The 22093-nt window shown below is 45.0% G+C and overlaps 1 protein-coding gene across 4 annotated transcripts in view; it reads left to right on the forward strand.

Moving 5' to 3' along the window:
- The window catches only part of NEK11 (NIMA related kinase 11), a 150973-nt gene that overhangs the window by 93746 nt on the left and 35134 nt on the right, over positions 1–22093 (forward strand). For all 4 annotated transcript variants that reach the window (XM_070433390.1, XM_070433391.1, XM_070433394.1 and 1 more), the window contains 2 exons: positions 5122–5285; positions 14154–14241. In XM_070433390.1, the coding sequence (XP_070289491.1) occupies positions 5122–5285; positions 14154–14241 (252 nt within the window). The remainder of the gene's footprint in view (positions 1–5121; positions 5286–14153; positions 14242–22093) is intronic.

A 22093-nucleotide genomic window follows, 5' to 3' on the forward strand; every position in this document is an offset into this window, starting at 1 on the left:
AGGATCCCTGGAGGGCTTGTTAGAACACAGCCTGCGTGGCCCTCACCCAGTTCTGATTCACTGGGTCTGAGTGGCCTGAGAATCTAATAGGATTCCAGGCCAGGCTGTTGCTGCTCTGGGGACCACCCTTTGAGAACCATTCTGCTAAAGTCTTTGCATGCATTTGCTCAAGGCACACCAATGGTTAGAATCATTTAGGATGATGGTGCGTACCCAGGCTGAGATACTCCTTTTACATAATGAAATTCCTTTAAAGGAAACTTGGTTTTGTCTTTAGGCAAAGTTCTTGTCTTATTGTCTTATTCTTCTCTTTAAAAAAAAATTGAATGCATTTCCTGATCATTAAAAACGTTTAAAGAGCTAATGCAATCATGAATAAATACTGGGGAATTTTTCATTATGGCATTTTTTTCCTGAAGGTCCTATAAGACAGAGCAGTGGTTCTCAGCGTGTGTGCCATGCTAGCAGCATCCTTAGGAATGTGGAATCTTGGGCCCCGCCACAGACCTAGCGGTCTGAAACCCTGGGCCTGGGGCCAGGCGTCTGTGTCTAACAAGCCGTCCAGGTGGCAGGCTCCAGTTAGAGCACGTCTGAGGAGGAGGGTGGTGACAGCTGGGCTGAGCCTGAGTGAGGGCCCCTGGTGTTCAGTAGTCCCCACTCCCTGCAGACAGTTCAAGTTCAGTTTTGTATCTCATAAATCGAAAGTCTATCCCTTGTTCAATGTCTTTCAGGGTTAAGGGGAAGACAATCACGACGTTTGCATATGACCTGGTTTTACTAGCAAAGGTGAACGTTTCTAGCTGATCGTAACATAGCACTAATTCGGTGGGGAAAAGATAAGGGTCAGCTGACTTGCATTCTAGTCTTGTGTCCACCATACATGCAGCTGTGTGACGCTGGTTCCTCCTGAGCCTCGCTTTCACTATCTGGAAAATGAGATAAAAATGTTGTCCTGGTCTAACGTGAATAATTGTTGCAACAATCAAGTGGAACAATGAGTATGAATATACTTTTACAAACTGTAAAGTGCTGTAACTTTGGGATACTGACTCAAAGCTTTGTTCTTCCCCAACAGTAAAATGGGAACAGTCCCCTATAACTTCACCGAGACTGTGAGTGGTTGAGACAACCAATGACACAAATCTCTTCTAAATAAAGTTATTTCTATTTTTGTCTAACATACAAAGGTTGTAAGATGTAGAGATATCATAGAGTCTTGTATGTGTTATTGTAGTGCTTCTATACAGTATATGATGGTACTTTTATTTGAACTAGTCACATCCTAGAACAGTGGTTTTCAAAGTGGGGCCCTCGGAGCAACAGCACGAGCATCGCCTGGGGAATTGTTAGAAAGGCACCTTTTCAGGCCTCACCCAGACCTACTGAACCAGCCACTCCGGGTTTTAACAAGCCCTGTAGTTGCTCCCGACGCTCACTTCCGTCTTACAGGAAGGAATGGGTTTGGGTCTTAATTGAAGGATGTGACAAGAGCCTCCTTTTCCCAGAACAGGGTGATTGCTTCTCTTTGTCTCCAGCATGGATTTGCAATCACTGTCCTCGCTCAGGCAGCCAATATTGGGTTACTTCATCAGCGCACCCCATCACTGCCCGCCCAGTGGAGATCGGAATGCTGCTCGGTGCGTGTTACAGGCTGACTTCAGGGTGTGAGGAAATTAAAGCTATTTATCACAGACCATTTTTCCCTCAGTGACAGGGGAAATGAGCCTTAGCCTAAGAAGGTTTCGCACGGGCCCACGGACAGAGAACACATGGCGTGGTGGACAGGCTTCCATTTCTTTTGACTCTTCCCTTTGAAAGTGAATCCTGTTCTGAGCTGCACCAAGTTAGTGGTGCCTAAGAAAAACGGGCTGGATTCATCCCAGTCCGTTGCATGATTTAGGCATAGGTCGTAGAATGGCACTTTCTCCCTGGCCTTTCTTTCCTTCCTCTCTCTCCTTCCTGGGAGGGGACGCTTGGGGAGAGAGGGACAGGGACTAAGACATGCACCCGGAGCCATGTTAGCAGGAGGAAGGTTGGTGCGTGTGGCATGCTGTGGATCTGGCCTATGGTGGCTCTGGGAAGAAGGGTCTGCCGGAGCACAGCCACACGCGTTTGTCTGTGCATCGTCTGTGTCTGCTTTCAGGCGGCAGAGCTGGGTAGTTACGGCAGTGACTATATAACCTGCCAACCTGTCATTTTGACGGCCCAGCCCTTTACAGAACCAGTTCGTTAACCCCTGTTTCCGAGGTTCCGCTGAGCTGCCTGGAGGGAGCCCGGTGGAGCCAATGGGCAGGAAGGACAAAGGGAGAACAGAGGTGGGATGCCCGGGTCCCTCTGGAGCCAGCAGAAGGGAGGCCAGGGAAAGGCGGCGTTCCTTATAGCCTGTTTGAGTTGGGTATGGATTTGGAGAAGTGATTCTATTTAAAATTTTTAACTCAATATATGCTTATGATTGTCAAATATTTATGTTTCTTCCTGGGGTGGAAGAAACATTAGACACGTGTAGGGTTTTATGTTAAATCCTAGTGAGTAGCATTTATTGGGCACCTACCATGTGCAGAGCACTTTGCATTCATTATACTCTTTAATCTTCACAACAGTTCTATGAGATGGGTACTATCATCCCCATTTTACAGATGAGGAAACCGAAGCGCAGAAAGTTTAAATATCACCTAATGTTTTGAAGCTGGTGGTAGAGGGTTGATTTAAATGCAGGTTTTTGTGTGTATGTGTGTTTTTATGCCAAAGCCAGCGTTATAAATTAGTATTTTTCAAAATGTGGAGTGAGAAATCAGTTTAGCAAGTTGCAACTGGCATTTAAAAACAAACTGAAGCCCTAGCTGGTTTGGTTCGGTGGCTAGAGCGTCAGCCTGCGGGCTGAAGGGTCCCAGGTTTGATTCTAGTCAAGGGCTCATGCCCAGGTTGCAGGCTTGATCCCTGGTAGGAGTCATGCAGGAGGCAGCCAGTCAATGATTCTCTCTCATCATTGATGTTTCTATCTCTCTCACCCTCCTCATCCTCTCCCTTCCTCTCTGAAATCAATAAAAAATATTTAAAATAAAATTTAAAAAACTGAATACAATGCAAAATACCAGAGTGTGTCAGATATAGTGTGGGTAAACTTTGTTTCAATCATAAAAATATTTATATACAATACACAAATACAGGCACATTTCTATGTATAAATGATATTTCTTACTGTATCATGGTCAAGTTTGAAAGCAGATATTCTCGCCCGAAGTTGGTGAGTGGGGAATGAATAGAGAGAAAGAGGGCAAGCAAGAGGGAGAAAATATGAATGAGTGCCTGTCCAAAAGACAGACTGAGTGGGTGGGCGAGGAAGTGGGAGGGCTTAGGGAGAGAGAGAATGGATGACTCTCTGAAAGTGACGCAGAAATTCAAGGAGAGTGGGAGGGGGAGGAAGAGAGCTAGGAAGTGATATGGTTTTGTCCGTCATTCCATTCAGCGAACATATGTCCCTACTTGAGGTAAAAGAAGGGGACCTGAAGTGGCCTCTTGGTAGATTTTAATTTCCATATACTTCCCTTGCAGTGATCTACTTGCGGTTGTGAGTGTGAATCAAATAAAGAATGTTATGAAACATTGCCCCCAATACAAACCGTCTATTTCATCTGGTGCTTAACGGAAACTCAGTGATCTGAAGGGAAAACAGTCTGTGTCTGAGTTACTGGGAGAAATTATGAGATTCACAACATGCCCCTTCCTAAGGAATGGGCAAAGGCAGTTTTGAATATATGTCATTTTTATCTTTTGAGCCAACGAGTTTTGACTCCACAGCACTGCCTCTTATGGTTTATGGGAAACCGCCGGTAGCAAAGATTTCAAAGTATTTCATTGTCAGGGAATTCTACAGTCACTAGTATTTTACTTTCAAAGGAATATGGAATCAGTTCACTTAAAATCCGTTTTTACAGATGTGGACATTAAGTGAACATTTGTGTGAAATGTTCCTGTATCAGATACTTTCATAAGAATCATATTATCGAATCTTCATAGCTACCCTGCTGAGCATCCTTATGTCAGTTTTCCTGGAGAAATCAGAGCTCAGCAAGTCCAAATCCCTTGTCCAGGTTCTCATCTAAGAGGGGGTAGAGCTAGATTCAAACCTTGATTCTCTGATCCCAAATTCCATATTTTTCCCATTAGACAAAAATTGGCAGCAATAGGGTGAAAAGCAGTGCTGGATGTTATAATTTAGAAGAATAATTTATTTGTAATTCAGAGTATGGTCCAAAGCCTAGAATGCCCACAGTTTTATTGTGCTAAGGTGTCCTTATGTCATTTCCTCCTGTCTCCAACGGCATTTCTCCATTTCTAGGCCCCATTAACAAAGTGGAGATGCTCTCATCACTGTGCTTTTTTTGTGATCCATTCTTGGTCTTTCTTGGCTGAAGACCATGATAAGCACCAGCTGTATTCTTAGCTAAGAATCATATTACATCAGGTAACGTGGGTAGCCACATCTTGGCTTCAGCTTAGTGGGTGATCTTTTCTTCTTCTTTTCTTTTCATTTTGTTTTTAAATAAGTGGCCTGAGTGCATCTGAGTAAGTAGAGCCCTGGAGTAAACTTCATCTCAAAGGCTTCACAGCTTGTTAGGAAAAAAATGACAACTTTCTCCTCAGCTTGCCACATGCCATTGCTCTATACCCCATCCATCTTGCCTGGTCTCACCACCAATATTTTCTTTAAAAAGTAAATTCCCAGGACAAGTGTTGGCCTAGTTCCACTACAACTGTCTCCGTAAAACTTCATATGGGTGAGTAATCGGGTCCTGCAGCCAAGCGCCTGTCCTGCTCCTGCCCCTGAGTCCCCTCGTTTGTAATAAGATCTTGGTCCAAAGGTGTAAGAGGAGATGGTTTCTTCTTTATTGGTTTTATTCCTGCATCTTAAAAACGTGCTTGCAAACAGTCACTGCTCCCTTCCCCTACCTGCTGTGTATTTATTACTTTCAACCAGTTCCTTTCAGAAGCTACTATACACTCCAGGGGAGCTCTGTCAGTACAAACAAAACATAGATCTCAGGGGAAACTCCGGGATCCGAGCCTCGTTATAATCGTAATGACTGGGGGGACGTGATCTCTGTTTATTATGTGTCTCAGGGATCCCAGAAGACCCGCGTGTAGCTGAGGAGTATTATGCTGACACGTTTGACTCCTGTTCTGAAGAGAGTGAAGAGGAGGAGGAGGAAGAAACGGTGTTGGCAGGACTGGAGGCCGAGGTCAGGGACAAGGGACCCCAGCCTGACTGCAGAGCACACCATCAGGTACGGGCGGCTGCCCCCAGAAGAGGTGGACTGTCTGGGCTGTGCCTCCCCGAGAGAATCAAGGAAGTCTTGATTCCTGGAAGTGGGAGAGGGGGGACCAGGGTTCATTGTAAAGGCTGCCCCTGATGAGTCTTGGTTTCCAAGGTCCAGGGGCAGGCGGGGGGCCCCTGGAATGCTGAGAATCTGGTCTGGGTCACGTTGATGAGGGAAGGGGTGGAGTAGCCAGTACTTATTAGGGGGCAGGAGTGGGAGAAACACACTGCAGTGTACACTGAGGAGCACCCCTATACAGCTTTGAACCAACAATGCAGAGGTCTCATGAGCAGGGAAAAGGGGTACTTTCCTTCCTGGTAATCAGGTTTGTGAGTCCCATCTCGATGCACCAATTAGTTCTGGGGATGAGGCCCAGAGATCCTGCACTTCGGGGTGATCTTCCTGGCCAGTGTTCGCCTCTGAGGGCCCATTCTGACATGCAGCACCGAGGCCTCTGGGTAAACGCCCTTCCCATAGATCTCCTTAACTAGAGCAAGACCAAGCCCCACGTGGGCCATAGGCCACAAAACAGCCTGGCGTGGGATTTCTCTGCTGTGCCTGCAGGAGAGGGAAGGGCAGGGGTGAGTGAGGAGAAAGCAGGTGACCTTGGGCAATTTATGCTCAGAGACTTCATTTTCTTCTTAGGCCGTGATTAGTAACCTTTCCAGCCCTGAACTTCCTAAGGTACAGAAGATTTTTACTGACTGGGAACCATCCAGATAGTAAAATAAATGTCCATCAAGGAGCACCTGTGTCCATACGCACATAATTCAGGATGGTGGTGGCTGGAGTGAAGAGAAGGTTTACATAAGCCATTCAACCATTTAACGAAGACTAACTAATATATCATAATACTCAGTAAATAAAACAACTGAGAAATGTTCTCAGGTTCTTTATAAGAAAAGGAGAGAGAGGCAGGGAGATGGGAACTAGCACAGCATGGCTGTGGGGCTGAGCAGAGAAAGGGATGAGGGAGAAGGGAGAAGGAAGAGGTAAAGGACAAGAGAGAGAAATTAATGCCAAAATCAAACCACTTGCTTTATTCCGTTTCTGCATTTTTTCCACTGGACTCTGGTGAACAGCAGCACCTCCTTCCACATAGTACAGTGCAGTTTCCATTTGCTTCTGTGCCACCATCCAAAACAGCTGGACAGATGTCACTGCATAATTACAGAGCCATCCTTCGGTGCCTGTGGTGGCAAAACTCATGATACGTAACATGTACACTCAACTTTTGCCCAAAGCATCAAGAGGTAACATTTTAGTTATTAATCTTATTACTTAAAAATGTTTTATAATAAAATAAAACCGGCTCAGAAAATCACACGAATCAAATAGATGGCAAACGCCACCCCTGTCAAGAAGTAGAGCCTTGCTAGCCACCCTGGAAGTCCCATCTTTGGCATTCTTGTGGGAACATGGGGTTGGAAATCAAACTGCCTGTATGAGTCTAGCCTTTGCCACTTGCAGGTTATGCGACCTTATGCAAGTTACTAACCTTCACTGTGCCTCCATGTTCTAATCTGTAAAATGGGAGAATAGTGGTTCCAACTTCATAGAGTAGCTTTGAGGATTAAATGGAGTTATCGGTGTCATGTACTTAGAATAGTCTCCAGAATTTGCTGTTATTACGATGAAGTTATCCAGCCATCTTATGGCCTTTTCATGATACTGCCAAAATTCTTCAATGTTAAAGAGAGATTTTACAGCTGTAGTATAAGAAATAACCCTTCTTGTTTCTTAGGGCCGGAGATAAAGCTAGGGCAGCAATGTTGCTCTCTGGGCTGTGCACCTGTCACATGTGATGTGATAGGCAGTGGTTGATTTTTAATAAACCTGCTGTGATGAGATGCTAAGCTCTCTCACATCCATGATGGTATTTTGTCTCACAAAATCCTGTTGGGTCATTGTTCTGATCCCTTTTTCCAGATGAGGAAACTGAATTTCTGAGAGAAGTAACTTGTCCGGGGCCACACAGTCTGGGAAGGGTCAGAACCATGCTTCAGGGCCAGATCTGGCACGTTCCTAAAGCAGTGCTTTTTCTAGTACAGAAGGTATATCCCCCTGGAGTGGAACTCATAATAAAGTTGTATTAGAGACAGGTAATTACAACCCCATTTGTTTTTCCTCGTAATTAGATGTACCTTCCCTCCTCAAAGGTGCTGGCTGTGAGGTGGTGATGGGGTCAACCCTGGCTTTTTTAGATTATTTTATTAGCAACACACAAATTACAGTGACAAAACTGTGCCGAGACCCAGTCACTGTTGGCTTGGTGAACTGAGAGAACCCTGTGGCCGTCTCTGGGGTTCACCTCTTCTCCGCTCTCCTCCGTTTTGCCCTTCACCCCTGAGTATGCCAGGGTCCACTTAGGTCAAGCATGTCCAACTCGCGGCCCTCGGGCCACGTGCCTCATTTATTTGGCCCGTGTTACCCTTTGAATTTGACATGCATGACTTAGGTCAGAAGAAAATGAAGTATCTGAGCATAAATTGCCCAAGGTCACCTGCTTTCTCCTCACTCAAACTGCGGCTCTCGAGCCACATGCGGCTCTTTGGCCTCTTGAGTGTGGCTCTTCCACAAAATACCAACTTCTGCGCATGGGCCACGAAGTTTCAATCACACTGTATGTGCGTGCCCGCACCTGGTATTTTGTGGAAGAGCCACACTCAAGGGGCCAAAGAGCCGCATGTGGCTTGCGAGCCGCAGTTTTCCGACCACTGACTTAGGTGATCATCACACTCGTGGCTCTTAGGTGAGTATTCAGATCAAAGTGGATTCCCCTTCCTTCAGATGGGCCAAAAGTCTCACAGTTTTTATTTTGATGAAAGAAGAGCCTTCTAAAAGGAAAATAGCTGTGGGCTTCGCTGGGATTGATTGCTGGTCCCTTGTGCCACCTGTGACCATCTTTTCAGCAGCACTGTCTCCAAAACAGTTTTATTAAGTAGCAAATTGCTGCTGACTGTCAGCTGCGTCTTTGCTGCAATAAGTAGAACGTCAATAACGCCTCTATCCTGGCCATTGTCATAATGGTGGTAGCTTTTCTGTGAGGTCTGTGGTCACTGAATTGGAACCAGCCTCTGAGACCTCAGGGGCATGCAGTTTGTGGCTGTCATCATAACAGGGTTCCCAGCGGTATCCATGGGACCTGCCACTGGCAGGGTGTCGTGTGCTCTGATGGACATGTTTTAGGGCTGCAGACTGATGGGTAGACCCTTCCGCCTTCCCCTTACTGCCTTGAGCATCATTTCCCCGCCCACAAGCACCAGCAGTCTCCATTCTAGCTGGACCGTAATGACTTGCCACAGAACTCCCTCAAGAAAGGCTGCTTAGTGAGTGTGGCCTTGACCGATGCTTGCCTTCAGGCTCCTAAGCCCAGGATGTTTGTTCTTGCTGAGATAAAGGGCTGCAGAGGCCCATTTTCCCAGCTAATGCTGAAGTTTTCAATATGTTTCTCCCAAATCCTCCAGGGGTTTTGAAATTCTCTGCACAGTGAAGCATTAGGAAAAGCAGGAATGATCTGCAAGGACTGGTGCCACAGGGCAGAGAAATGGATGCGGTCCAGGCAAGGCCCCCACTGCCCGGGACCCGGCTCAGGCCTCAGGAGAGTAGATGCTGCTCAGCGTGTCCTCTGGGGGTGGGGTCATCAGTTCAATCAAATTGTAATTATTATAACAATAACGGCTAACATTTCCGGAGCCTTCATTCTGTGCCCAGTACTTTACATGATGTGTCAGTTCAGAGCCTCTGGGAAGCCGATAACAAGACAGAATCAGAAATGAGAGAAATGCCTGTGAGGTAGGCTAGAGACCTCAAGCCCCGATGCCAGTCTGCATACTTGAGGACAAGGATGGAAGGAAGGAAGGATTGGATGAGGCCTCTGACTGGGGTGTGATTCTGAAAATGTGTCCCGGTCCATAGAAAGGAGGGAAGTCCTCACTGGGCAGGAACGTCCTGGCTCTTTTATCCCCATCGTGCTCACACTGGCCGGGAGCCGCCTGGGAGGAGTGTGGCCCTGGCGTGGACACTGCATTGGATCCTAAGACGCAGCAGCTGGAGGCCGTCAGCCCTCTACGCAGCCTGCAGCAGGCTCACTCTTGAAGACAGGTATCTAAGCAGCACAACTCTCGGCTGCCACAGCCGCATCACTTCATGTAATTCTTGAACAACATTTTGATGGGTGCTGAGCAGCATCAAATGAGACTCTGGCTGGAATTCAAATGAGGCCGAGGGTGATGGTGAGGCAGAAGGTGAGGGTGGAGAAAGAAGGAGACCGTGAGGTAGGGACTTCAGGCCATCGGGTCTGACATTTCAGTCAAGAAGTGAGTGCCCGAGTGAGAGTGTTTGGTGTTTAAAACAGGAACAGAGCTAGACTGGAGTCAGCAGTAGTGATCTGCAACAAATACGGGTGCGTCGTGAGGGCTGCCTTTGGAACACGAAAATCTTCTCCGTTTATTCCTGGCAAACCTTCCGTGAATTGCAGGATTGTCTTCCCTCGACTGGTGGGCACGAGGCATGTAAGGAGATAAGCAGTTAATCGAGAGCAATTGAACTGTCGGGAGGCGGGGATTGATGGGAGGCAAGGCCCCCACTGTGGGAACCCCTGAGCTATTGCAGCAGGGGGGGTACCAGACTCACCAGCTTCTCAAACCCATCGCCCGTGTTCTGGGTGGACATCGTGGGGCCACTCTATCAGCCTTCACACGTCCACCCTGTAGCCCAAAATGCCTTAAGCATTCTGTATTGGACACATAGGAATGTCTTAGAACCCCTAAAGTAGCCCCCCAGATACTGACGGCTGTGCCTGGGGCATTAATGAGAGACAGCTGCAGTTAGCGGTTTTAATGCAGAGTAAACAAGGTGTTAGCAATGGACACATTGGCAGTCACGTCTCAGTGACTCTGAATTCGGTGACAGAGGTGTTCACTGTGATGGGAGCCAGGGGGCTGCGTACAGCCTGAGTTTCACAGATGTGGCTCTGCTCCATCACGACACACACTGTAGCCTTTGCTCCTGGCAGAGGCCTCCGTTGGCAGTGCGACAGGAGTCAGAGGCCAGTTTCCCGAGTTCAGGGCCGCCCCCACGAAGCGGCCGTCAGCTCTGTCTGATGGCTTTGTGCTAAGATGCGTTCTCTGACTTCCCACGAAGTATGATTGCAGATAAGCAAGGGCGTGGCTTCTAAGGAGATCTGACCGAGTTGTGGAAGGTTCACCTGAGTAGGAAATGGATAAGGTCCCCTCGGTGTTTTGGTTTCTGGAACTTACAACATTTTTCAGGGCTGTCTGCGGATGTGGTTTGAAGGACAGTGGACAATAGCTTAGTAAAGCAACTTGCAGAAAAGGAGGTAGATGGGTTGTTGCTTGGATCAATGATACACCATGTATTCGAGTGTTCTAGGCACTGGATTTATGGTGGTGAACAAAACAGACCCAGTCGCACCTGCATGGGCATCTCACACAGGCTCACGTACTTAAATAGCATCTATGGATTGTCAACTCCCAAATACCTGTCTTCCATTCTTCAGCTCGCTCTCTCTCTCTCTCACTCTCAGACACACATCCAGGCTGCCCAGAGTGGGGCCATGTGGACTGCTAGTAGACGTCCTGGACTGAGCATGTCCACAGTGAACTAATATCCCAGCCCCATCGGAATCTGCTCCTCCTGACAAAATCAACTAACAAACAAAATAGAAACAGACCATAGATTAAGAGAACAGACTAACTGCTGTCAGAGGAGAGGGGCACTGGGGGACTAGGTGAAAAAGGTGAAGGGATTATGCTGAATCTGTGCACCCCTGTACAGCGTTTCCTAACCGGTTAGGGCTGCATTTGGAAGCTTTTGATGAAGAACCCAGCCTTCCCACCCAGGCCTCTCTAGCTGTGTTTTGTATCCAGGCTGCATTATATTTCATGTATACCAAGGCATTGTTCTTAAGCCTCCTTCTGGAGTGCGTACCCTGTTTGTTTCAACAATATCATGAGCTCCTCTGGCTTAGGAGCCCTGCCTTCCACAATATGTGTGTTTAGTGGCTAAGAAGAGTTCAGGCTCTGGAGACTCACTGCCTGTTCCACCTCTTACTAGTTGCATGACCTTAGTCATATTATGGAACCTGTTTGTGCCTCAGTTTTCTCAACTGTTAAATGGGGAGAAAAACTCCACGCCTGGTAGAGTTTAAATAAATGAATACATGTGAGTTGGCACAACATGGCACATAGAAGACCTTAATAAAAGTTAGTGAATCTAACTTTCATTCATTCACTGAATCATTCATTCTATATTATTAGAATTAGTTGTTCCCTCCCACACCCCTGTACAGCGTTTCCTAACCTCGGTGTTAGGAAGATGTTACTGACATGTGCCAGCCAGCAGGTGCTCCCTACAGCCCTGTCTCTGGTTCTTGCTGTTTCTGTTGCATTGACTCAACTCAACTGCTTATTGAGCATCTCCATGCTCAGCAGCAGGCACAGTGACTGGAACTTTTTAATTTTTTTGTGTCTGTCCCTTTCCCATCCCATCTTCTATCCTATCCAACCCTCTGATTCCATTCATTAGGTGTTTTCAACAAGCCATACAATGTACCAAAGGATCTTTATTTCAGTTGCTTCTCATAAGAGCCCTGTGTGAGGTAGAGGCCATTATTCCCCTCACTTTACAATTAAAGAGACCTAGGCCTGCAGAGGCTAATGGACTGACCAAGGCTACAGAATTAAGAAGTAGAATGTTCTCCTCCACTTTGCTGAACTCTGAGTAGGGGAGAACCCGTCTAGCGAGAGGCTGCAGCCCAAAGAGTTGGTGCCATTCTTGTTTTACCTCCTTGCCAATCACAGAAGCTGGAAGAGGCCTGCACAGACTCAGCATTTGTCATGTGCCAGGGGCCGTGCTGGGCACTGGGGACATAAAAATAGAAAAATGTTGGTCAGGGACTTCAATTTGTTCAGTGTCTCAGTTATCGTTTACTGTGTAACAAAACACCCCAAAACTGAGTGGCTTCAAACAATGATTTATTCTTTTTCATGATTCTGAGAATTGTCTGGATTCATGAGACAGTTCTTCTCCACGTGATACTGTTTAAAGTCACTCACGTGGCTGTGTTTAGCTGAGAGCTTGGGGTCCAAGGTGCCTCACTTACATGTCTGACAGGTGGTGCTGGCTGTTGGCTGGGGGCTCTGTTTTCCTCCATGTGGCTTCTCACGATCCGGGGCCTCTCGCCCTGATCCCTCCAGTAGGATAGCCTGCACTTCCTTATGTAGTCCTTGCCTTCCAGAGAGTAGAAATGGAAGCCACATGGTCTCTTGAAGGCCTAGTTACAGAGGTCACTCGGCACCCCTTCTGCTGCATTCTGTGGCCCAAGGCAAGTTGCAGGGCCAACTCAGTGGGGAAAGGGACCTACCTCTGGTGAGAGATAGGAGCACAGGGATGGGAGGGATTGCTGTAGCCATCCTTGAAAACAACCTACCACACTCTGTCCTCTCGCTCTTTAGCCTGAAGAACAGGGTGTCAGAGCAGGAAGGCTCCCTGACCATGTAGGTCTGCAGATGCAGAAACTAAGACCCAGGAAGCCGAGCTGCTTGGCAGAGGCCAGCACGTTCGGTGGGAGAGCCGGCTCAGAACCCGGCTCACCTGGTTGGTATCATCACTGCACATGCTGGGGTGTGCTTTGCTTTCCCTGCAGCAGCGGGTGTCTCTGCTAAGCTCCTCCCTGGCTCCAGGCTGTCCCGGTTACGTTTGGAGACTACACGGTTCAGGAGCAGGGAGAGACCTGCTTTTCTTCTGTTTCTGTGCCTGGTCCCTGCCTCCCTGTTCCTGGGCTGGGCACCAGGGTCTGCAACTCGTGCCTTTGGCCTCCCTGACCAGCCGTGACCCGGCATGCCTTCCTCATCATGGCCTTTCCTGTACATGTGGAACGTGAAGTGACACTGGTTTTACCCCATGCGTGAGAAGTGGCTGCCCGAACCCCACCAGCTGTTATAAAACAAAACCTAACATATTCAGATACGGCTTTGAGTGGTTTATTATACTACAGTACATTTTTTTCTAAAATCCAAAATTACTGCAATAGAAACTGTATTGCTTGTTTTGAAATGGAGCAGGTGAGCCATAAATTATTAATTTCTCTCAGAATAACCACAGACGTGAAAGTAATTAAGAGATTCCATTTTCCCAGAGCATTGTGATGCTGTTTTGAATATTTCCGGCCTCCTGGGTAAATAAAGGTATTAAAGGTAATGTTTGTTATCAAATACAGTCAGACTCATGGGGGTGCCTGACTCTTACTGAGGGTTAAGGTAAATAACCTCCGTTGAGGCAGGTCTTAGATTTATGACTCCTTGAAGACCATGCATTTCCAAGGAAGAGCTGGTGGAAACTCTCTCTAGGAAAAAATATTCACTTGGTTCCTACTGTAGTGAGTAGATTATCGATTGCATAAAACTGTGTATTTTAATCCACTCTAATTGCATTTAGCATTTTATAAGTTAAATAAGTCATATTGTTTATTATTAAAATTTAGAAAAGGCATGAGCGCACAAAGGATAAAATAAAGATCACCCATAATCCCACCTTATAGTCAAAGCCACTGTTACCATTTTAGTGTATGTTCTTCCCGTCAGAGAGAGAGAGAATAAGGGAGAAAGGGGAGAGGGAGAGGGAGAGGAAAAGGGAGAGGAGGAGAGAGAGGGAGAGAGAGAGATGGGGCTGGAGAGATGTTTTTCTTTTTTAAAAAAAAGGGGGGGGAATCATACTGTAAAATAATTTTGCAACCAGATTTTTCTGTGTTTAGTTTTGCCTAAATGTGGCAAGAACATTTTTCACGTCATTAAATAGCCTTCTCTTCTACAGGGAAGTGAATCTGTCTTGTCTTGGCAGCGCAGTGATACTGAGTCGCTGGTCAGGTGTTTGGAGAGCGTCCTGGGTGGCACCTCTCTGGGTGAGTAAGTTTCTTCATTCCCAACTACAGTGATACTTGCTGACTCAGTGGGCCATCCGAGAAACAGGACGCGTAGGGCTCTCACGGATATTTCAGTCCAGCCTCCTAATTTTCCAGCGGAGGAAACTGAGGCCAACAGAGGCTGTGTCTGGCCAGGGACCTGGGATTCTCAAAGAAGAACTATTTGTTGTTGTTGTCAGTGACCCTCTGTCTCTGAGGATGACCCAGTGGTGGCCCAGCAGAGCTTACTGTCAGTTTTACAGGTTTCTTTGAAGGGAGGTCTGTCCACCTCACTCCTGTAGAAACAGGCGCATTCAGTCAGGCTGAGGGGACCGTCACGCTGAAGGTCAGGCAGTTATTGGAAGAGATTGGGTCTGAAAACAAAGCCGAAATTTCTTTAGCATCGTCAGTCTCCATATATGAGATGGCCGCACTCCAAGAATAAAGCCTTATTTCTTAGTTTCTACTTTTTGAAATCCAAAAGCCAACTATGATAATGTCTAGCATTGGATGATAAACTGTCATTTAAACATTTTTTAATTGTATGACCAAAAGCAATCTCTTCCAAGGGAATGGCAGGCATAAACATGACATTGTCAGGGGTGCAAGCATTTTCCACTGTTTTACTAGGAGCTCTCTGCACAATGTGTGGCCTTTTTCTAGCTTATTCCCATCTCTGTGTGCGAAGCCTCAGTTATCAAACTGCACCCTGATTTTTCCTCACCCCCTTCTTCCCTACAAGTGTTTATAAAGCACATATGATAAGCCAGATGTTACAGAGTGATGATGAAAACAAGGTCCCTGTCTTAATGAGCTCCCAGTGTAGTCAGGGCATTGTGATGAAGACAACACGTACTGTGAGTGAGCCAAGTGGAGGGCAGAGGTCCACTCTGGGGTGCAGCCTGGGGAAGGCTTCACAGAGGAGGGGAAGCTTTGTCATTTCCTGTACCTGTGAGGGCAGCACAAGATCTCATTCACTGTAGTATTCTCAGAATCTAACACATAGGCTGGCACATAGTATTTTTAAAATAATCATTTAATGAATAAATGAAAAGATGAGCAGAGTTACCAATTGGTCAGGAGGGGGAAGTATTCTCTAGAAAGGATCAAGCAGCGTGAAAGCTCAGAGGTATGAAATAACTGAGTATATGCATGGAACTATCAAGAATGTTGATGCTGCTGGAATATAAGGTGTGAGGAAGGGATAAGCAAACCTGGGCCAAGGCCATGGAGAATCTTGTATGCCAGGTTAAGGAGCTTGATCTTTCCCCTCCGGATTAGGATACCACTGGTTTCTAAGCAAATCAGAAAAGATCACCTTTAACAAACAATAAGGAGGATGCTTTGAAAGGAGTGACCTGAGGTGGGGAATTGGATATGAGTTCTCTTTTTTTTTTTTTTTTTTAAATATATTTTATTGATTTTCCACAGAGAGGAAGAGAGAGGGATAGAGAGTTAGAAACATCGATGAGAGAGAAACATTGATCAGCTGCCTCCTGCACATCTCCCACCAGGGATGTGCCCGCAACCCAGGTACATGCCCTTGACCGGAATCGAACCTGGGACCCTTCAGTCTGCAGGCCTACGCTCCATCCACTGAGCCAAACTGGTTTCGGCTATGAGTTCTCATTACACAGACAGCAGATGGTGTTACTATAGTAACCATTCAGGCCCATCACTACTCAGTAAGGACAGAAGATGACCTTTGTCTTCCTTCTCATCACACTTAGAAAAGAAAATTCTGTCAATTTATTTCTTAGTAACCAGACTATGAACCAAGGGAGCATATGAAGTTTAATTTTTTTTTTTATGTTTGAGAATTTAGCTATACTTCTAGAGAGAACTCATCAGCAGAATGACACAAGTCCTTGGTAAATTATATTTGTTAAAAGACTTGTTTTATAGATCCAAACTGGATATTGTCACAGAAGTACTTAAAACAGATACTACTTCAACATCTCTCTGCCAATTAAGATTCCTTTGGTGTATTGATATGCTTGGCTTTTTGAAAATTGTTACCCCTCAATTCTTCCAGTGAACTTTGGTAATAACTATTTAATCTCTACTAAACAATGTGACTGATACACACCAGAGAAGGCAACACGGTTTACGGAACCCTTAGGAACTCCTTTGCTTAAGCTCTTCAAACTCTAAGCTGCTAAGTGTAGGGATGACTGACAGGCATTTAACCTTGCACTACTGTGTTTTTCATCTTGACAGAAAAGAATGTCTCAAAATAATTACAGTGATTCCAACACAGTGGTTTATCTTTGATTACTGACATGTTGAAACCACTACTTTTGACTCATAAACCGCTTGGATCGTTTTGATGTGAATGCACAATATTTGTTTGCCACTATCCCTTCTGTTTATGCATTAGAGAAAATTAGTAATTTCTATAAGTTCTTTAAAACGTGAAAAGATGCAACAAATTAGAATTAGTGTCAATTTACAGAGAACCTGCTATCTGTCTGTTACCATGCCAGACCATTCATCTGGCAGATATGTGGTGATGGGAGCAGGGAAAAGGCTTGGTGCTATAAATAAATCCCTAAAACAATATTAATACTCATTCTTGGTAGTAAACTCTTAGCGAAGGACATTGTATATTACTGTTAGCTAGGGGAAAAGTTCCACTGATATCAGCAATCATGCCCTCATTTGTTACTCATACATTATGATTTCAGCAAAGTTAACATGCTCTGCAGAGGAATGGTATTAGCTCACAATGATGCCTTAGGCATGATCCTGCCACTGGAAGCTTAGATTTCAGAGGGGAACTAAGACAAGAGCCTAAATAACTATATAACAAGAGAGCAAGGATTCCCAAAATGGGGATATTGCTTTTAGTTGGGGGATAGAAGTCATCAGGGAAGCTTGAAGGAGATGGAAACATCTGAGCTCATTCTTGATAGAAGGATGAATTTGGCCATGGGGAGATGCAGGCTTTGCTGGGGAGTGGACAGCGGTTCCACTTGATGTTATTTGCCTGAATCATCACACTTGTGAATATGGCATGAACTATCTTGGTAGCTACTTTTTAGTATTTTTCCTAAACAAATAAAGCCTTCTTTTCCTTGAAAAATGTGTTTACTAAGATCTTTAATATCCAGCACCCTTTTGTGTGGAGAGGAATGTTCACTGCTATTTGCACTGGACATAACATTCAGTATATTAGGTTAAATTTATTATAAAGATAATACGACTACCTTGTCTATCATATGTGTTGCAATTTTTAACCAATTATTTTATGTTTATTGTTTCTTTGGGGGGGTTTTTGGTAAAGGAAAATTTTTATTTTTTATGTAGGAAAATAAGACTGAACTTTATTTATAGAGTCTAGCTTCCTGTGTTTTTTTAAAAAAGAGTTTATGTATAGGCTCCAAAATTTTCTTCTAGGATTTTTATTGTCTTATTTTTCACATGAGGTTTTTTTACACCCATAGAATTTATTTTTTCCATTTAATTTAAATTTCCCTTTTTGTGATATCACAACTCCTGGATATTGTCTTTTTCTGACTCTCTTTTGGTCTGCTCATCTAGCTCCTTAATCTTCTATCAACACCACTATCCCTTTACGGAATGTTTTAGTATCTGACAGGACAGGTATCTATGCACCCTGCTGTTCATAGAGCGCAATTGGGCATTTCTTGGCCCGGAACCACTGTAGGGTACACAAAGGAATAGCAAACATAGTTCATGTTTTCAAAGAACTTCTGGGAGCAATTCAGCATCTCTAGACCAGACGACTAGAACTTCAGGCAGGAGGTAATGAACACCAGATGAGGGAGGCAGACCACGTGGATTAGGCAAGTTCTCAAACTATAGCGAGCATCAGAATCACCAGCTTGCTGGCCCCAACACTAGAGGTTCTGACTCAGTTGGTTTGGGGGTGGGCCTGAGAATCTGCATTTCTAACAAGTGCCCAGGTGATGCCGATGCTATGATCCAGGAACTGCACTTTAAAAACCACTGGACTAGGAAACCAGTGAAGAAAGCCTTCTCTTCCATCTAAGGCTTTTTTTTTAATGCCTATTTTTGACAAATTTTAATAAATTGAATCAAGGTTTTAATAAAGGTATCTCACATTCCATCTTCAATATATGTATGACCCCACAAAGAGTGTGTTACTTACAACCTAGAAAAATGTTTTCTTCCAACATTTAGTTATACTAACCTGAAAGAATGAAATATTTTTGACCCAGCAAGTCTATGTCTAGGAATTTATCTCAGAGAACAATCAGAGTTGGGCATAAAAATAAATATACAAGGATTCTCATGGCAATATGATTTACAAGAGGGGAAAATTTGAGTCAAAATAAATGCCTTATAATGGGGTTTAGTATGTCTTCTAGAACAAAGAAGTTCTTTACACTTTATTAAAAATGATGATATAGTTACATATGCATTGGCATGAAAGGTGTTATGAAGTATATAAACCATTTGATACACACATACACACACACATACACACACACACACACGCATTTGGAAATACCAACGTGTCAGTAATGGTTCTCTGAGTGACCTTCCTCTCTGTGTTTTCTAATTTGTGAACAATGAACATGGATGACTTCTTTTCTACTAAAACCGTGGTCAGCAGACCACGGCTCTCGAGCCACATGCAGCTATTTGGCCCCTTGAGTGTGGCTCTTCCACAAAATACCACGTGCGGCCGCGCACGTACAGTGCGATTGAAACTTCGTGGCCCATGCGCAGAAGTCGGTATTTTGTGGAAGATCCACACTCAAGGGGCCAAAGAGCCGCATGTGGCTCGCGAGCCGCGGTTTGCTGAGCCGCCGTTTGCCGACCACTGTACTAAAAGAAGAGGGAAGTGTTGATGCACTTAAGTAATTTAGTCAGTCTTGAAGCCCGCCCAACCTGCCATTACATAAAAGCAGATTTTGTTTCTAAAGCTAAGAATCTCCACGTTGGAACTCTACAATAAAACTCCCCAAACACTGGCTTCTGTCTCCATGGGGTAACCACACCCCAAAGAGTTAGGATCTGGCTTTTACAAACCTCTTCTTAACCTGTATACACATTTGATTGCTTGTTAAAAAAACAAATAAACAAGACACTCCCTCTCTTTTATTTTTTATTTCTCTCTACTGATAGGTGCTGTTCTTAGAGGCTTTGTCTGATATATCCAAAAGGAAATGAGCATTTTCAAGCCCATGAACTCCTGTTGTTTTTAATCTTCCACACAATTTGGTTGAATATTTGTTGCATGAAATAACCATGCAGTAAAAATAGAAACTGTATAGATTTCCTATCTCCTGGTATTTATTATCTCCCCTACGAGTAGCAAGTTTGTTTTTCTGAGCTGACCCAGTTTTATTTTAATTTCATTTTGGTGGAGGCAATGGGGCGCCGCTTATTTATTGAAAAACTGCCTTGTGCGAAGCACTGGGTGGGGGGTGCCACGTGGGTGACAGAGGCAATTTACCTTGCTCCTTCACCAACAACAAAGCACCTTTTAAAAAAATTCTTTATTGTTGAAAGTATTACATATGCCCCTTTCACCCCCCATGGACCTCCTCCAGCCCAGCCCCACCCCCCTCCCAGGCCTTCACCACCCTATTGTCTGTGTCCATGGGCCATGCATATATGCATACAATACAAGGTCTTTAGTTGATTACCTCCCACCCACCCACCCTCCCCTACCTTCCCTCTGACCTTCCACAGTCTGTTCCATGTTTCTATGTCTCTGGAAACAAAACACCTTTATAGAGATCATTGCATTTAAGCTTCACTAGAGAGAGTCCCCCAAAATTATTTTTTTGTACAGGCAAAGAAAGTGCATCCTAGGAGTTTGGTGACTTACCAAACATCAGAGACTCAAACTCCAGACCTCTAAGGAAAATCACACTCCTCTTCATGTGCCCAGCTCCCTTCCTCCTGGAAGCTTCTGGAGTGTTCCCTCTCTCCTTTGACCTTGGGCAGTCACACAGCTTCTCTTGGCCTCACTTCCCGTCCATGAGATGACGGCATTTGACTTAACGGTCTCTGGTCACCTCCAGCTCAGAATCATGATGATTCTCCATCATGCAGGTCAGGTTGGGCAAACCACAGTCCACAGGCCGAATCGGCTCACTACCTGTTTTTGTAAATAAAATCTTACTTGAAATCGTTCACTTGTCTATTGTCTATGGCTGTTTTCATGCTGTAACGGCAGAGCTGAGTGGTTGCAATAGAGATTGTTTGGCCTGTAAGACCTAAAATATTTATTACTCGGCCCTTTACAGGAAAAGTTTGCCAACCTCTCTGCCAATCTTTGATCATGAGCTACTCTAAAGAGTAGGAGCATATGGGCCATGAGAACATGCCTTTGCAGTGATATGGGCAAAGAGGGGTGTCTTCAAATCATAGTTATTTCCTGAGTATTCCTTAGGTAATGGAGAGTTAGAGGGTTAAAAGGAGATTAGGTGGGAAGCATCGTTTGTGCTGTGCACCGAGGGCAGTGTCTGCAAGGATCTCTGAGTAAGCAGTGTCCCAGGTGCTTCAGTGAGGTCGTGTTTGCCAGAATCCCCTGCAGGCCCTGCCTCAGCGCTTTCGTACCACATGCTAGGATGCTTGCTTAGCAGGCAGGGCAACACGGGTGTTTACCATCAAGGTCATTTGTTCAGCAGCTGAAATGAATAGAGGGAAATTTTGGAGGAAATGAGAGAACCTCTCTCTGCTAGTGAAATGTCAGAATCATCAAGCTGTTACTCCTTCAGGGAAGATAGCTCTGCTGTGAGAAACCATAGGAGTAGGAGGGATCCTGACAGTGTTACTGTTATGAGCTGTGCTCTGTGTTCTTAAGAAACACAATTTCTAGTTGCTTAATGTCTTTTCCTATCATTTTGTTTTCATCTCATTGTCAAAACATCCTCATAGGGTAGTATCAAGTATAATAATCCTCCTCACCCTATAATTCACAGGTCGGGGGAAGAGAGTGCAGGATGATTTTGCCTGATGTCCTATGATGCCTGTACCATTTCTTGCTGGTCCCAGCCATTTGCCTCTTAACATTTGGTCCCTTTATATTTGATGGCTCTTTATATTTGTCAGTGTAAGTGTTGCCTCCCAAGTAAATTGTATCCCCCTGGAAGTCCAGGGATCTGTTTAGGCCAGATTATAGTATGTTTTAATTGAGAGAGGGTCTTCAGTCTAATGAAACCATTTAAATATAAAACTGAGGCCCAGGGAAGTGACCCGAGGGCCATGTAGCTGGTGAGAGTTGGAAGTAAAACAATAACTGTGGTTCCCTAACTTTAAAGCTAGTGCTTTTCCCACAGACCCTCACTTTACGTCTGTATATTCCCCATACCTAACATTGTATCTTTTTAAACAAAATAAATGTTTTTATTGTTTTTTTTAGAGAGAGAGAAAGGGAGAGAGAGATACAGAGACAGAGACAGGCATAGAGAAACATCGATGTGAGAGAGAAACATCGATCAGTTGCCTCCTGGATACAACCTGACCTGGCACCAAACCTGTAACCTGGGCGTGTGTCTTGACCAGGAATCAAACCAGTGACTTTTGGTGCATGGGTGGACTCTCAACCAACTGAGCCACATCAGCCCAGGCCCTAGCATTGTATCTAATGTACATGTACTCAGTAGTACTCCAGGCGATTATCCAGATAGAGATCCTGTCTGCCTCTCAAGGTGTGAAGGGGTCATTGCTAGGAGTGAAAGAAACCAGTCATGGTACTGCTGTCTTAAAGTGAGGGCATAACTAGTGATATACCAGGAAGGGCAGGTTATTTATGTAAATAGCTGTAATGTGCCCTCTGCAAAGTTTATACCTGTTGATCCAGTAATTACACATCTAAGGATCTAGATCAGCCGTGGGCAAACTATGG

The sequence above is a fragment of the Myotis yumanensis genome, unplaced genomic scaffold, assembly GCF_028538775.1.
Source record: "Myotis yumanensis isolate MYYU_CA2020_CCGP unplaced genomic scaffold, mMyoYum1.0.hap1 SCAF_14, whole genome shotgun sequence".
Classification (NCBI taxonomy): domain Eukaryota; kingdom Metazoa; phylum Chordata; class Mammalia; order Chiroptera; family Vespertilionidae; genus Myotis; species Myotis yumanensis.